The sequence below is a fragment of the Pongo abelii genome, chromosome 4 (assembly GCF_028885655.2).
Source record: "Pongo abelii isolate AG06213 chromosome 4, NHGRI_mPonAbe1-v2.0_pri, whole genome shotgun sequence".
Taxonomy (NCBI): Eukaryota; Metazoa; Chordata; class Mammalia; order Primates; family Hominidae; genus Pongo; species Pongo abelii.
In genome coordinates this window covers 5,241,498-5,257,392 of record NC_071989.2, presented here as the reverse complement: position 1 = coordinate 5,257,392, position 15,895 = coordinate 5,241,498, and the positions used below count along the sequence as shown (strand labels likewise).

The 15,895-nt window shown below is 42.8% G+C and overlaps 1 protein-coding gene across 4 annotated transcripts in view; it reads right to left on the bottom strand.

The window, feature by feature from the left end:
- The window catches only part of ADAMTS16 (ADAM metallopeptidase with thrombospondin type 1 motif 16), a 175,371-nt gene that overhangs the window by 66,400 nt on the left and 93,076 nt on the right, over positions 1-15,895 (bottom strand). For all 4 annotated transcript variants that reach the window (XM_002815404.4, XM_054555388.1, XM_054555386.1 and 1 more), the window contains exons 15-17: positions 13,746-13,869; positions 13,096-13,340; positions 10,905-11,043 (exon numbers count right to left, since the gene is read on the bottom strand). In XM_002815404.4, coding sequence (XP_002815450.2) covers positions 10,905-11,043; positions 13,096-13,340; positions 13,746-13,869 — 508 coding nt within the window. The remainder of the gene's footprint in view (positions 1-10,904; positions 11,044-13,095; positions 13,341-13,745; positions 13,870-15,895) is intronic.

Below are 15,895 nucleotides of genomic sequence, written 5' to 3'. Positions count from 1 at the left end.
AGAAGAGGAGGAGTAGGAGAAAGAAGAGTTTAAGATTATGGAGGCCTGAGCACATTTAAGAAAAAGGAATGGTTGGGAAGGAGAGGGAAGAATGACATTGAATGAAAAAAAGGGTATATTGGATGATGAGAAAAGTGGATAATGGGATGAAGAGCACCAGCGGAGTATTTCATTTAGACAGGAGCATCCCCTCTGGGGCAAAAAGACATGACAAGATGAGTAACAAGGGACCCTTGAGAGAAGGTGGTGGGAGCAAGCTGATGCTTACATGTGGCATTGCCTTTCCTGCATAGGGGGGCGGAAACTGCCTGGTGCACACGCAGAGACCTAGGCTGATGGAGACAAAAACATATGGAACCTATTGCAGCGCATTCCATCATGGGTTTGGCTTTCAATTTGCTTCTGAGGGTAAAGTTTTGACTTTAATCTATAAAAATCAGTAGGGTTTGGGATTCTGTTAACAGAAATTGTTTTCCTCTTTTTACAAAATTTCCATGATTAAAGTCATATGGGGAGGGGCGGTCTGCTAACGATCCTCAGGCTTGCATCCTCAGAGTTCTCCAGGGAAGCCCTTGTCTTCAGTTTTTACCCCCATGTACTAAGGTGTCTACACTCATCTTTCAAAGGTCGTAAAGGTGGGTCTTTCCCTATTCCAATCCCTGAAATGCCGCTTTAAAATTAACTGCTGCATTCAGTGGAGTTACTGTTTTTCCTTAAAATGCAGTTTTTCCCCAAGGCAATCATTTTCTCATTGCGACTTCTGAATGCCAGAGATTCCAGAAATCTCTCTGGGGGCTCCCTGGAGTACAAGTCAAGGACTGGTGAGTGTCCTTTGCATAGGATGTGTTTGGAGAGAAGTCCCCTGGTGAAAACACAATGGAAAGTGACTTTCCTATGCATTGTAGACACTGGGACATAGTATTAAAAGCACCGACGGCCAGGCACGGTTGCTCAAGCCTGTAATCCCAGCACTTTGGGAGGCCGAGGCGGGCGGATCACGAGGTCAGGAGATCAAGACCATCCTGGCTAACACGGTGAAACCCCACCTCTACTAAAAATACAAAAAATTAGCCAGGCGTGGTGGTGGGTGCCTGTAGTCCCAGCTACTTGGGAGGCTGAGGCAGGAGAATGGCGGGAACCTGGGAGGTTGCAGTGAGCTGAGGTCATGCCACTGCACTCCAACCTGGGCGACAGAGCGAGACTCTGTCTCCAAAAAAAAAAAAAAAAAAAAAAAAAAGCACCGACTACTTAGCCCCATACCCAGGGCTTTTGATTCAGTAAGTCTGGGCTGGGGGCCCAAGAATCTGCATTTCTCAGGAGTTCTCAAGTGATGCTGAATCTGCTGGCCTGGGGTGCTACGATGCAGAGAGCATCTCAGTTACTCTTCCACAAGATTTCTCAAGCAGTGATCTTACCCTGGGAGGCACCCAGGTTCATGAAAGTGAAATCAGAATCTTTACAACTCCATCTCCCTATAGTCTCTGTGCCACAGAAAACTAAAAATCTCTGTGTGTGTGTGTCACATGCACACATATTTGTAGTCAGGGTTTTTCCAAGAGAAAAGGTTTTAGACTTTTAGAAACCACCCCATTTGAAACACTCTCCATAAAAGTGAAGCCAATATCTGTAATTTCTAAGGAACTTTCTTTGGAGTATGGAAGCATTATTTGTCTATAGTCTGTTGAAAGTAGGAACAACACTTGGATGTATTAATAATTGCTCAAGAATGTGAGCTGCCACATTAGAAGTGGGCTGTTCATGCTCATACCTAAGGAGAAACTCTCTGCAAATGAAGGATACAGATGACATAGTGACATAGAAAAAGCCGATCACTAGGCCCCTCCTGAAGGAAGGTATGCATTTGCAGAGCTGTGCGTGGAGGGAGAGACGGAATAGGTGCACTAAGATGCTTACAGTGATGCCTTTCAAGGAGGGGTGTCTCAGGAATGATTTGTGTTCCTTACTTTCCGTTTATTTATGACATTCATAATGAAAAACATGCCCAAAACTTGCAAATTTGAGCCTTCATGAAGGTGGATATCCTGTCTTGCTGACGTCCCGGGCAGGCTTGGCTCAAGGACACTGGGGAGGAGGCCCCAACTGCTCCGAACTTTCTTATTTGCCTGCACTGTCTCTGTCCACCACTGCTATGGCCTCTTCTTTCCCTGACTGCCCCGAGGACTCTGCATCCAAAGGCCTAAAGGGGTGAATGGAGGGAGGAAGGAACCAGGGGCTACCAGGCAGCAGACTTTTGGTTTTACTTTGATCATCTTATATATTGCTGACTGACACAGATCACAGAATACCAAACTGGAGAGACCTTAGAGGCCCCTTTAAAACACACATCTCTGTGCCTGTCCAGGAGTACACATGCACACACACACACACACACACACACACACACACAGAGACAGACAGGGTGATGAACCAGTTCAAGTACCTTTCTCAGCAGAAGGCAGAATAGAAGTCAGTCCCAAACAGTACCCTCCCCACCACACCATCCATCACACCAGGGTCCTGCTCCTGGGCCTGGGACCCAACACTCACACCTGAACTCTCAGGGATCACACAGGTGTCACATGGTTGGGTTACTAAGGAGTAGGTTTGAGTTATGCTTTAAGAAACCATTTTTCATGGTTAATCCAGTGCTTTTGGGAAACACATGAGATCAGAAGGTCTTTGCTTGGCTGGAGAACCTGAAAATCTGAGGTCATAGGCTGGCCAGGGACATTCAGATTTCTTCTCCCATATCTTTGATTTTGTCCCTTATTTTCTGCATGGCTCCTATCAGAACAGTTCCCCTAGAGGATTTCTCCCTAAATCCTCTCTCAAACTCTTGCTTTTCTGTTGTCTGTTTGATATGAACAGGAGGCAGGGAAATACTGGGTAGAAGAGGGCAGGGTTCCTGGAGAGGACTCCATCCTTAAGCCTAGACACACAGCCCCAAGTGAGAACTCTTCCTGTTTTCTTGCAAGAATGTTGCCTTTTGGCTCACCTTGCCCCCATCCTGTGCCCATAAGAACCCCAAACCTCAGACTCAGTGGACACACACATACACAGAAGAGAGAAGCATCCGAACATCGAGAGGAGAAAAGCAGCCGGACATTGGAGACTATGGTTGGAAAGTTCAGCCAGGGATGGTTGGAGAGGAGTTTGGCTGGGGACAGCCAGACTCCAGGGGAAGATTATCTTCCCACTCTACCCGCTTTCCAGTTCCCTTTCCCGCTAGAGTCACTTCCACAACTCAGTAAACTCTCACCACCCTTCAATTTGTTCCTGTGACCTGATTATTCCTGGATGCTGGACAAGAACTCGGGTACCAGGAGGGCAGGGTGTAAAAGGCTGTCACCTGACCCTCCACTGAGCTGGTTAATACTTAGCAGTCTACAAATGCTAAAAGAGCACTGATTGTAACACAGGCCCTCTGGGGCTCCAGGGATTGCAGACACCCCTTCCTGGATGGCAGAGCTAAGACAGTATTGTAACACACTTGGATGCTACTGCAGGGCCCGTGCAAAGCCTGCTTCCACCACACAGGAGCCACCAGCCAGTTCCAACGTTCATTCACTCTGGTTCCTACACCCATCTGCTTGTGTGCTCCTTCTCATAAGGGATTGAGCATGGTGGCTGAGTAAATGAGTCACCCCCTTCACGGGTCTCATGCAGGGAGTCAAGGGCATTCTCCCATCTCATATGCAGAACACCGTGCCAATCCATGCTTCCATTATCCAGTAATAAGACATCTACTTCTTACATGTCCGCCTCACATGTAGGAAAAACTGCAAGAGCTAAAAATTAAGCAAAAGAAACTACACTCCAGTTCTTGCATGCTCTGTCTGTTTTCAAAGGGTTTTTCTTGGGTCCTTAATCAGAGACTTTTGATGACAATACACATGTTATTTGCTTGCTCAAGATCTTGGATTAGTCTACTTAGACCTAAAGTATTAAGTTCTTGTATTTGACATCAGCACTCCTGGTCCTTGGCCTTCAGGCTCCAGGACTCACAGCATTCTTCTCCAGCCATCACCTCAGACTTAGACTGGAAGACACCTCTCTGGTTATCCTGTTTCTCTAGCTTGCATACAGTGAATTATGTAAGCCAATCTCTCCCAATCAATCTCTTTTTCTCTACATAGATAGATAGATGAGTAGATAGACAGATACGTCCTCTTGGTTGTTTCTCTGGAGGACCCTAATATACCAAGCCATATAAACAGTAATAGACACAAAAGTGAATTTAAATGTTTATTCCATTGACTAATTCCAAATGTCTGAATATTCTGAGAATGTAAAAATATGTACAGACAGCCATATGTCCAACAGCACTGAGGCTTTCCAAGGTCTATTATTACACCAGATTTTGGATGATTATGTTTTCAGATGCATCTCACATGATGGAATGGAGAGCCTCCTTGGCCACTAAGCTCAGGTATTACTTCTCTGAACATTTATGGAGACTCAGGTATTATTTCTCTGACTAATGGCACATCCATGAAGCAACTTCTCAGCAGTACTTACAATCATTTAACTTTGTCAGAAAGAAAAATCACAGAATTATTTGAATGCCAGAATCATGCAGGCCAATTTTCTAAATGATCTATATTAATAGATAAGAGAAAGGAAGGGCATAAGTTTCAAAAGGTAATGTAAGAAACTTGGAGAGAACAATCCATTAGCTGTAGAAAGACAAACCCTGGCCATGGGGTGGTGAGTTTGATGAGCAATGTGGTTGGGCACTGCTTTCATCTTTTTACAGAAACCAGCTCTGGCCAGGTCTTTGGAAACCGCTTAAAAATCCTCATGTTTGCCAGGCTGTCTAGAAGAAGAGACTTAAGTCTGAAAGATCACGATTTCATCAAAAAATTGCTGAGTTTTCCATAATGTGAACGATAGAATGAATTCCAGCTGTTGCCAAAAGCTTTATCCTCCTTTTATAAAGAAAAAGAAAAAAAAATCAAACGAATTCTGTAAGCAAAATTACATGGAAAACCAGACGGTGTTCCACAAATGAACGCATGAGCTCTCAAAAGAAGCATCCATTGTTTCTATCACATGTGCTAGATATATTATTGACGCCTCATGCATAAGCATTACAGGACCTTGAACTTGGAAGAGGCAAGATAGCTCAAAGGAACTAGTGTATTCCTGGATGCAGTCCAAATTCTGAATGGTTCCCAGTGTATTTAAGTGACAGGCTGGCCCAGCACAATCACTGTGGACACATGTTATCCCAACATTTACTAGAGCTTGGAGGCTGAGGCACCTTCACATGTCTTACCAGAGGCAGATTCCCTGCTTCACAGGGAACTGGCTTCACTAGCTGATTTCCCTGACAGCCTTGACTTGTCAATGGCAAAGGGACATGCAGCCCATCTGGATATACGCAGCAATCGCCCATTTTGAGGGCTCCAAGTTTGCAGACGTTAAGACCTGTGGGTACAAGTGACCTGCACGGCGAGGGTGGAGAAGAACAGGCCATGGCCACATAGTGGGAACGTGGGAGGGACCCCGGCACCCCTGATGAGTGGAGGCTTGCTGGAACTGCATAGACTCTGGGAATGGGAAATAATTCCTGCTTTTTGGGAAGATGTGGGCTTCCTTGTTTTACCCTGGACCTCTGAGCACACTTGAAGAAATGGGCCGGGGTGACATCACACAGCCCAGGCCCCTGAGGAACACACCCCACTCTCTGGGAAATAAAACTTTGTTTTTCTCTCGGCTTTTTTGGGAAGAAAGGGGTTGGGAGCGGGGTGGGGGGTAACATATTTTGTAATTTATAGGGACTTAAATAAAGAATAAAGAACAGGAGACGTTTTTAGTAGATCAGCTCAAAGGTGACCCAAGGCAGGCAAGAAGAAACCAGAATAATTTCAAGTTGAACTCTGGGACCCAACCCTTTAGCTGAAGTTCAAAAGAGAAAGAGACACACCCACTCTAGGATTCAGAACATTCTAGCACACAAAATGAGGATTGGGAAGATCTCATTTGAAGCAGTTCCTGTGAAAAAGATCGAGAAATGTTAGCCAATCAGATGAGCAATAGGAACCAAAACCCACTGCTGCTCTTTAAAGCCATCCCAGCAGTGGAACTCAGAGGAAGACAGGCGTCCCAACTGCAGCTGAGCTGAGACTCTTCCTGCCCACAGGCCTGGAGATCTCTCTGAATTCTCACAGTTCTTGGAACACAACACAGTCTATCATCTTGCATTGTCACACATGGGCATATGGGTAACTCCTTGCTCCAGACTGCAAATGATTTGGAGGACAGGGCCAAGTATATACCATGTGTCTTTATACACTCCGAACTCAGCATAGTGGCTTGCACATTTAAGAAAAAATCACTGGATCAAAGTACTCGATTCCCCAATTAAGACGCACAAATGTACAATACCTCAACTAGCTATGACACTAAAGAGGCACTAAATAGTTTTCACGTAAAGCAACACCTACTTTGGCATTTCATTGCTCAATTCAGATAGAGAAGAAATCAAGCAAAAGTCTCTTGTATTTCCTCAGGTGGCTTTAAGATGTTTAAGGTTCAGATCCAAACATGGAAGCATATGCTGACTGACAATGAATGAATGAATGGATAAATGGATGGTTTGATATCAGCAAAGTAAGGCAAGTTTGCAAGTGATATCAATCATTTTTTTCAAACTTAATCCCTAAATGAATTAAACCTTAAGCCCTAGAAATATCTCTGGATGGCGAAGAGAATATTATTGAAAAAAATGTAAGAGAGGATGGTTTTCAAGCCAGTTTTAAGATTTGTCTTGAGAAATTTTTGTTGTGAATTGGATGAATATTTCCATTTGAATAAAAATGCATCATCCCCAGACATTACAGCATACATGTTGGACAATTTAAGACACAGGTCAAATTTTAATAAGTATTTTTATTTGGAAATAAGTCAGAGGCTGAAGATTAGTTAGTGATTTGGAATACATTGGGCCAAGTGAATTGTAGATACTGACTTTAAAAGATGACAGCATATATAATTTTGAGAAAAAACTGATGTTTTGACAAGGTAAACAAAAGTCTAGTGAAGTCATTACCACAACAAAAAGTCTCCATCTCAGAGACAGACACGATAGGATAAACTGGTTCTGGGCAATATTCTTGGCATGCTGTTTCCCTATTTGAGTTTTATGCCCCATTACCAATGCCCCAGATGCTCACTGAGAGTCCAGTTAGGGCATGACAAAGCAGGAACATTGAAATTAAAAAATGCAATTATGTCATAAAAGTGAGAGGAGAGAAAAAAGAAACAGAAGAAGCTGTCAAAAGGGAGACAAAAGGCATTACCTGTCTGTGTGAAAACCTTATTTCCTACAGAGAGATGGACTCATTGTAAGAGATAAGGAAATGAGATCTCTTTAAATCAAAAAGAATTATCCATCCTCTTTTGATGCGAGGTAATGTTTCTGCAATGGAGCAGGAGGTGGGGGAAATTTTCCAGCTATCTTCTTCCCATTCATGAATTCCATAACTGCCCCTCGTAGACCCTTAAATTCTCAAAGAGAGAGCTAAGAAAAAGATGATATAAAAGTTTCAAATTCACAACATCGGGAAGTCTATGCAAGTAGAAGTCTTAAAAATTATACAATATGCAGATAAGAGGAACATGGCATCTATACTTTCCCTTTTCCTTTGGGAATCAGGTCAAGAATTTTCAGGTGATGCATTGACCTCTAAGAAATGAGAACAATAATCAAAGGTTATTATAGCACGCTCATTGGCAAAGTTATTCCCTCACAAAACTGAAAAACTGAGAATGAGATTCATTTTGGATTTTCACCCTCCAATATCAATCATCCAAGCAGTTAAAACATGCTATTGTCAGATACCACAGAATTTAAATAATCTGATTTAACTTTGGAAATTTAGAAGCCTCCAACAGGATACAACTAATGAAGCATTTAATAAACTTAAAGTAATTGAGGATTTAGTTCTAAAGGATCTATGTCATCAGATAGCATCAAATCCTGAAATTCCTAAAGTTTACAAGGCAGAGACAGTAGATTCTGATAAACTGCTTAATCAAAATAACCACTTAAAATTGAGTAATGAGGTCTTGGGAAATAAAAGCCCTTATCTCAAAAGCAGTCACTGTAATTAACGTTCAGTGAATAACTATCTTAGTTAAGACTATTGGGGGAAATTTGACAAGTCCCCCAAACACAGATCAAGGGAAAATTGAATACCAGAACTGAAGAAGATCAGCCTTCACCCTGAATGGCCATGAAACGTGAGCACCGCCTACGTGTAAGGTCGCCTCCTCATTGCTGATATTTCAATCTTATGTTCAATGGACTGCAACGCCATTGCCAGGTAGAAGCTGTATTATGAAAGGAAGACAGGAAGTTCAAAGAACACGTTGTGCTTCTCTGGCAGAATAATCTTTGTTAAAGAATGTGAACATCAGTAATGTGCTAAGTTGCAGTTTGGCTGTGGTGGGGTGACAGAAGAATGGGAGTCAGTAAACCTGTTTGAACCAAGTTACCTGTAACCTCTGAGATGATAATAAGGATTGCTTCCAGGCATTGGTATTCATACAATCTTTAAACTTCACAGACATGAAAGGCTGGTTCAAAATTTCTAAGGAGCATGGCCTGATGAAGCCAAGACTTGAGTCTGATATGGCTGCCTCAAACCTGTGGTCTTTCTACCCCTCAACCTGTCAAAGGTTTTGACAAGATAATATATGCGAAAGCACATAGTAGGTGCTCAATACATGGCAATAATGTGTTTCTTGCTTTCATCTTGCTTGTATAGAAAGTAATTCTGGGGATACTAGGGAAGGAAAGAGAGAGAACAGGAGAGAAAGGCTGTGGTTTTACGCATCTACGAAAACAGAGGAGGATTGACTATTGTTCAAACCCTGCAGGATACCATTTGCAACTGTACCCCTTCCTAATCATACACACATGGCCAGTGACATGGTGCCTTGATTAGGTTCTGAGTCTTCTGTCCTATGAAGAGGTCAGGTTTTCACCAGGAAGACTGCAGAGCAGTATTCTACAGAAGGTGGGAAATACAGACATCCTGTACTCCATCCAGCTGTTGAAATGAGAATCCCTGTTTTCCACTGAAATTAAAAACAAACAGAACTCACTAGCTCTATAATGCAGCTCTTTAGAAAAGTGATTTGGGAATGGATTTTGGGTTGATTTCCCCCAGAAACTATCAATTATTCCTTAGGGATAGTTAGGTGACTTGCAAATACACTAATCATCCATTCAGTGTTTCAGAATACTGAGACGAGTAGTCTGTTAGCAGCTGAGAAAACTGAGTTCCCCTGAATGCTTGATGCTCAAAGGAAAGACACCAGTGAACTTGGTAGATTGAAACAGAATCATCGACTGGCCATTCTCTACAGATGTTTCCATGGAATTCATTATACATTTTTTACCAAATGAAAATGTACAAGAAAGAGTTCAAAAATTCATACTTTCCTTACACAAATATGAAGCTTTCTGATTCCATTATTATCCTAATGAACTACTATTTATTAGAAGATCCTAAACAGGGAGAGGTAAAATCAAGTGCATTCAACATAATCCATAAAAACATGGGTATGGTTTTAAGATCAGAGGGAAAAGAAAGGAAAAATACATATGGTTAGGAATGTCCCATGTCACACAGAGAGAACATACAATGTCCTTCTGTTCCACTATTTTCTAAATAAAGTAAACTGGTGGCTGACTTGGGCCATATCACTAGTGTGAGATTTCCTTCATATTTCTCTCTGGTCACTATTAGAGCAACGCGCTTGCTATCCTTCTGTGCAGAAGGTAGTCATGTTTTTCCTAAGACAGTATTTCATTCAGTCATTAGCTTTACCAGCATCCGTAATTTAACTATTTCATCCTTAGTTCATACTGGGAAGAATGAACATATGTCAAGCACATAGTGTTAACTTTTAGGACTATTTAAGCTTTTTGTTAATCTTTCAGTTTTCCTTTAGTTTCTTCATCTTATTTATTTAGAGCAACTATTGAGAACATGTAAATTTATTTTTATTTATTTTTGTTCATTCATTACCTTCTTACTTTATGCCAGTTCTCATTTATGAACCATTTTCTTTTACTTAAACATAATATTGTCTAAATTAACTTCTTAGTTATTAAAACCTAGATTGCACAAAGCTGAAATCCATTTGGCCAGATGGAAACTTGTGTATTTTACACATATCAGATAGAATTTACTAGGTTGTTTTAAACTTGCAAATATTTACTCATCACTGTTTGTATCAGACAGTCAGTACATATTGGCTCTAGCTAAAAATTTTCTTTAAGTGGAACTAGCTTTACTAATATAAATGTGAGTTTCCATTTTTTACGGTATGAAGGCGACAAGGCAGTCAATTGACATGTGCAGTTCTTTTTGACATGTTTTTTTCTTGATGTTTTCATTGCAACTTTCAAAATACTCTTTTATTTTCTGGACAAATCTGACTATCTGACTTGCAGGCAAAGCTCTTTCCAGGAAACGTTTTGAACAAGATTAGTTAGATTAAAAAACCCACTCTAGGTCAGTGTATTTTCCACGCTAGTGTCTGCTTCTCACCATCAACATGATGTATCTCATAATTACAGTGACTTTCATTTGACTCATCTCAATTAACAAAATCATCCTTTAAAAAACCTTAAATTAGATGGAAAGTAGGAACCAATGCATCTACTGACTTCCTCAGAGTCACACACTGAAGCAGATAAACTGGAGAAGGCAGCTCAGGCTGAAAAGTGACACTCAGGACTACCACTCCCCACCTTGGGAATGTCACTGCTACTGGCAGGGAGAAGCCCCGGGCTACTCATTAGGATTCAAGAAAGGCCGGTGCAATGTACCCCATGGCTGAAGGCTGACATGCTGCCTCCAGGAGCAGCACTGGAAGGCACCTACCCCCGCCGCAGGACACGGAGCACTCAGAGCGCACGATGGCCCAAGTGTAGCTGGGCTGGGCAGGAGGCTGCTTCTCTGTCCCCAAGCGAGGCATGGAGTATTCCCAGGCAACACCCGGGTTCCTTCCCTGAAACAGCAGCTACAAAATAAGAAAGGGGAAAAAATAAATTAATGCAAAACCAGCAAGTACATGCTAACGGGATTTAGACTACTTAAAACAACAATCAATCAACAAAAAGTTTGTTATGATGATAAAATACGTTCAGACTATCATCCAAACTTTACATAAAATTTCTGAACCCTCCCATCTAGATTCAAGCTCATCTAAAAAAATGTCTAGACTTGTACCCTTCTCCTTACAGTTAGTGTATGCCTGCATGTAAAACTTCAAACACTTTTGCAACTTAGAAAAAGCATTTCTAAGTTATCAGTTTTTATTGATACATAATAAATACACATATTTTGGGGGTACATGTGATAATCTGATACATCCTAACACAAGCATTTGGCTATCTCATTGGTGTTTCTTTGGGATCCCCTGCAAATCCCTGCATCTGAGCAAATCAGAAAGAGATACCTACAAAGCATCGTCATGCTTCCTGGTGAATTCAAATAACCCAGGACACTTCAACAGCAATAGGTATGATCCATGCCTGACCAAAGTTAAGTTAGAGCACTTTCTACTGGGAGAGATGAAGGGGACTTTTGCCTATGGGCAGGTACCCGTTAAGTCCGCGGGAAAAGGTGTTTTATTAGTAAAGAAGATGACTGAGTCACAGTTTAGGGCATGGAATGGGTTTGGACTCTACATTTCCTAGCTTGAAACCCAATCATATGGACCAGCCGCCATTTCTCTCATGAATGTATCAGATCCTTGTATCTTGGTTGGAAGACTTTTCTGGAAAACTCACCATAACCTGTTGACATAAATCCTATGCCTGAAGCTGACAGTCATTGCATCCTGATATGATGCCCATGTAGAAAAAGATCCTCACCCTCCCCTGAGTGCCCTGGCCCCATGCTCCACCTTCTGCTTGATGACACAGCTCCAGTCTCAATGGTGCTGATGTTGTGGGACAGGTACAAGCCCAGGACAGGCAGTTGCACTGCAAGGCCATTGAGATACTCTCCAGCCCTGACATTCTGAGTCTCTGCAACTCTTCTTCCATCGAGAACAGTTTCCTAACAAGCCCCACTTATTTGCAACCCGGAGGCATCTTTCTCTCTGATTGTTAAAGCTAAAAGCCTTAGATGGTGGGAGACATGATCAAGGAAAGAATTCAAGATAAATTTGTTTATAAAGGGATAGGATGAAAGAGTTCAGGGGCAGGACAGGAGATGGAAGTAGGACCTGTGGAGATGCAGCAGCTGCTCCACCTAAACCACACCCCAAATGCCTGGGGAGGCATCTCCCAGGAAGACACAAGAGGATGGGATAGGGCGGCCTGTCCCAGGGAACAGGTGAAGGTATCCAGGTGGCTGTACCTCCACAGCAAGGTGTAGGTGGATGGGGCAACTTTTGAACCAAGAACCTTCTTTCAACTGTGCACAGAAACATACTAAGGTGGGGAGTTAGAACATCCACTGCCCACCACTGGCATCTGCACAGTCGTGTGTGAAGATGGTGTTGTCAGAATCTGACTATATTTTGTGAGCCTCTGCATTCATGAGTAAACAGAACTGCTCGGTTCAGGAGGTGACCCCCCACACTGGACACTGGGTTGATGTGACTACAGAGCGGTGGCCAGCCAAGGTCAATGATGTGACACAGGCAGGTCATCACATAGCAAGGGGCTTCACCTCTGGGCTCTCTTCTCCTATTGCCACAGAACGCAGCAGAAATGCTGATCCCACCCCAGACACAGGCGAAGTCAGAGCCCACCTCCTTCCCCCAAGAGTGGCCACATCTCACAGCCGTCGAGCTTACAGGACAGAAGAAGACTTCTGCAAACGTCTACTGCTAAAAACCCCAAATGGGAACACAAGTGAGCACTTAAATACAAATGTAATCATACACCAAAAAGTGAATAATGATAAAAGCAAGCCTGCTGCCCCATTCCGGCTATGGATGGATCACTGTTTTTTATAACTGTTTACATTCTTCTTAAAATTATGCCAACAGCCATTAATTTACACAGACACCAGAACACCCCCAATATCCAAGCCCCAAAATCAAGAGGCTGGACTTTACCTCCACAATCAGTGTCTCGTTGGTTGGTCCAGCAGCGATTAAGTTCTCGGGCTCATTATAGGACCGTCTGTAGTCGAAAGTAGTGCCCGAAAATTTGTACCGGCCGGGCCAGTCTACGGTCCAGTGCCCATTCAGGTAGTACCTTCTGAGGGCATTGCGCACAGAAATGTAGGAGGTAGAGACGTTCATTTCATAGATGCGGATACTCCGGGCTCCAGAAGGAATGGTGACCATGTGATAATACTCTAGATGAAGGAAATGGGGAAGATACAGCTTTTCATTCCAGAAAGCAGGGTCAAAATCTCTAAGCAACCCCAGTCCTCAGTAAACAAAACCTGAGAATCCACATTTGGAACTGGGTGAAGATGTGTTCTGGTGATCAGTTACCTTAGAACTATACCCGACTGCTTTTTATTCATTGGAGCAGAGCTCTTGTGATGTTTTTCCTAAGAACAATTTTATTTCAAATAACTTAGCAACCACTTCCAATAAAAGCAAGACGCTCAAGAAGCAAAGCGCTAGCTGAGGCAGGAAGTGAGGCAGTGGAAGGAAGGACTGCTGTTTTCACTGTTGCCTCAAGCTTCTCTGCTAAGAAGCCCCAGTTACAATCTTCTTTGCCCAATGCTTGCAGGCAGCTCTAAAGTACTCACGGTTGGTGTGGTGGTGCTTGGTATAGAGACCCCTGTGAATCGTGCAGGCTGAGTTATTCCCATTACACACCCCACAGACGTCTTCAACAGCATCAGATCCAAGGACATTGTCACATCCAACTCTCTGGAGGGCCCACGAGGTCACATGTCATTCATGAAAGAGAGGACAACACAGCAATACTGTCATCAATCTCATGCAAGAAACCTCCTCCCCGCTAGAGTTGAAAATTTCACCAACATAGGGTAGTTAACAAATATTTATTGGATACCTAATATGTGCACAGCGGGGCTACAGTGTTACCCTTCAAAACTGTAGGAAGCTTTTAAACTGTGAACCGTAGCCTGTCCTCTTTAGTATCGTTACACAAGTGGCCCTAAATTAAACCTATAGGTTGTCATGTTGGAGCGATGGGTGAATTTCACACTGACCCAAAGGGCTTAGTACAATGACAAGCAATGTGTCTACACAAGGTTCTAACAAAATATGCCACTGTGGGCTTTAATTGTCTCATGCAATGACAGAGAAGGAGCAGATGACACACAGAAATTCTCCTCAGTAGTAATTACATAAGGGGCATGTTTATTCACTTCCTTAGAATTTTAGGAGCTCTTTAAAATTACTCTGATGTTTGTTTGTATTACACTTTCTAACAAAGAGAGTAGGCTCTATATATAAAAAAAAAATCCATTCAGAAGCAAAATAACTACAATTCTTGGCTTGAAATCCATAGGGCCAGATGTATTTCAGAACTTAGAGTGTTTTTTAATTTTAGAAAGGTAATATCTATTACCTCTAAAATTAAAATTTTAGACCTATGTCTAAAAAGTGACGTATGTAATGCATATGAGAATCCCACAAGGGCTTAGGGTGGCATCCCATAATTAACTAATTAATGTTTCCATAGTAAAACCCTACATATTTACAGTAAGTGAGATAAATAAAACCAATCAATAGTCTCACATCAGTTCAGGGCAGGCTTTGCCACCAAACAAATTCAGGTCCCCCACATTTTCACAGGTTTTTGGATTTCAGAGTTACAAATAAGGGATTATGACATTATATCATTAAGAATACCTAAATACAATAAAATAGTGAACACATCAATTAACAATTAGACAAAATTGAGGACTGTACAGCTGAGGTACAATGAAAGAGATCTTAATGGAATCATCCAGCCTAACCCTCATGTATTAAAAACGATCACACTAAGGATCTCAGTGGATGATTCAACTTTACCATGGTCAATAATTTAGGGGAAGCGAGAACTAGAAAAGATGTTTTTGGACTCCATAGGATACGCAGAATGAAAAACTTCTTCATTTCAAATCCCATTGTCTACATGCAATGTGTTTGATCTGCTAACACCTTTGCTTGGTTTATAATAACATTTTTTTCCACCCCTTCCCTCTGCCAATCAGGGTAAGGGTAACATCAGTCACTTATGTTCATTTAGCCGCCGACACTTCCCCAGCTTGTCTCCTGCATCCCTGTCTGTCCGCCCTCCTCAGCGAAAGTGTAGCTGCTGTATGTTGCTGAGGCCCCCGTCCAAGCTGCAAAGTGGCCCCTGCTTCACCTACCCCTGCTTCACTGAGTCTCCACACTAGTGCCCATAAGCCACAACTGAATCCCGTGGCTCCACTGTTCCCGGACTCAGTGCCTGCTCTATCTACATGTACACAGGATAAAAATCCCAACTCCTCATCCAGCCTCGGAGACGGCCTTGGAGACCCTCTTCTCACCCCAACCCTTCCCACAGCATCCCCCAGTCCCCCACTTTCCCTCTGGGCATTCTGATGACTGAATCGGCAGCTAGCAACCCATGCATCTGGCACCACCACGTCCCCTCTCTATTTTCCTGACATCCCTCTTCCAACTCACCCTTTCAGATTTGGCTTGGATGTGGATGTCCCCTTCTCCTAGGAGCCCCACAAATGTCCCAGACCCACATCTAAGACAGAATGGGCCCCTCCCTCTCCTTATGCTCTGCACACACTTCCACTGCAGCAAAGCAGCGTGTCATCAATGTGTTCTTCTGGCTTTCTCCCCACTGGGCTGAGGCTTAGAGGGAAAGGCTTGTCTTATACGTCTGGTCTTTCTAGCCTCTATGGGATGCCTGACACAAAGCAGACTGTCTGGAATCATTTGTTGA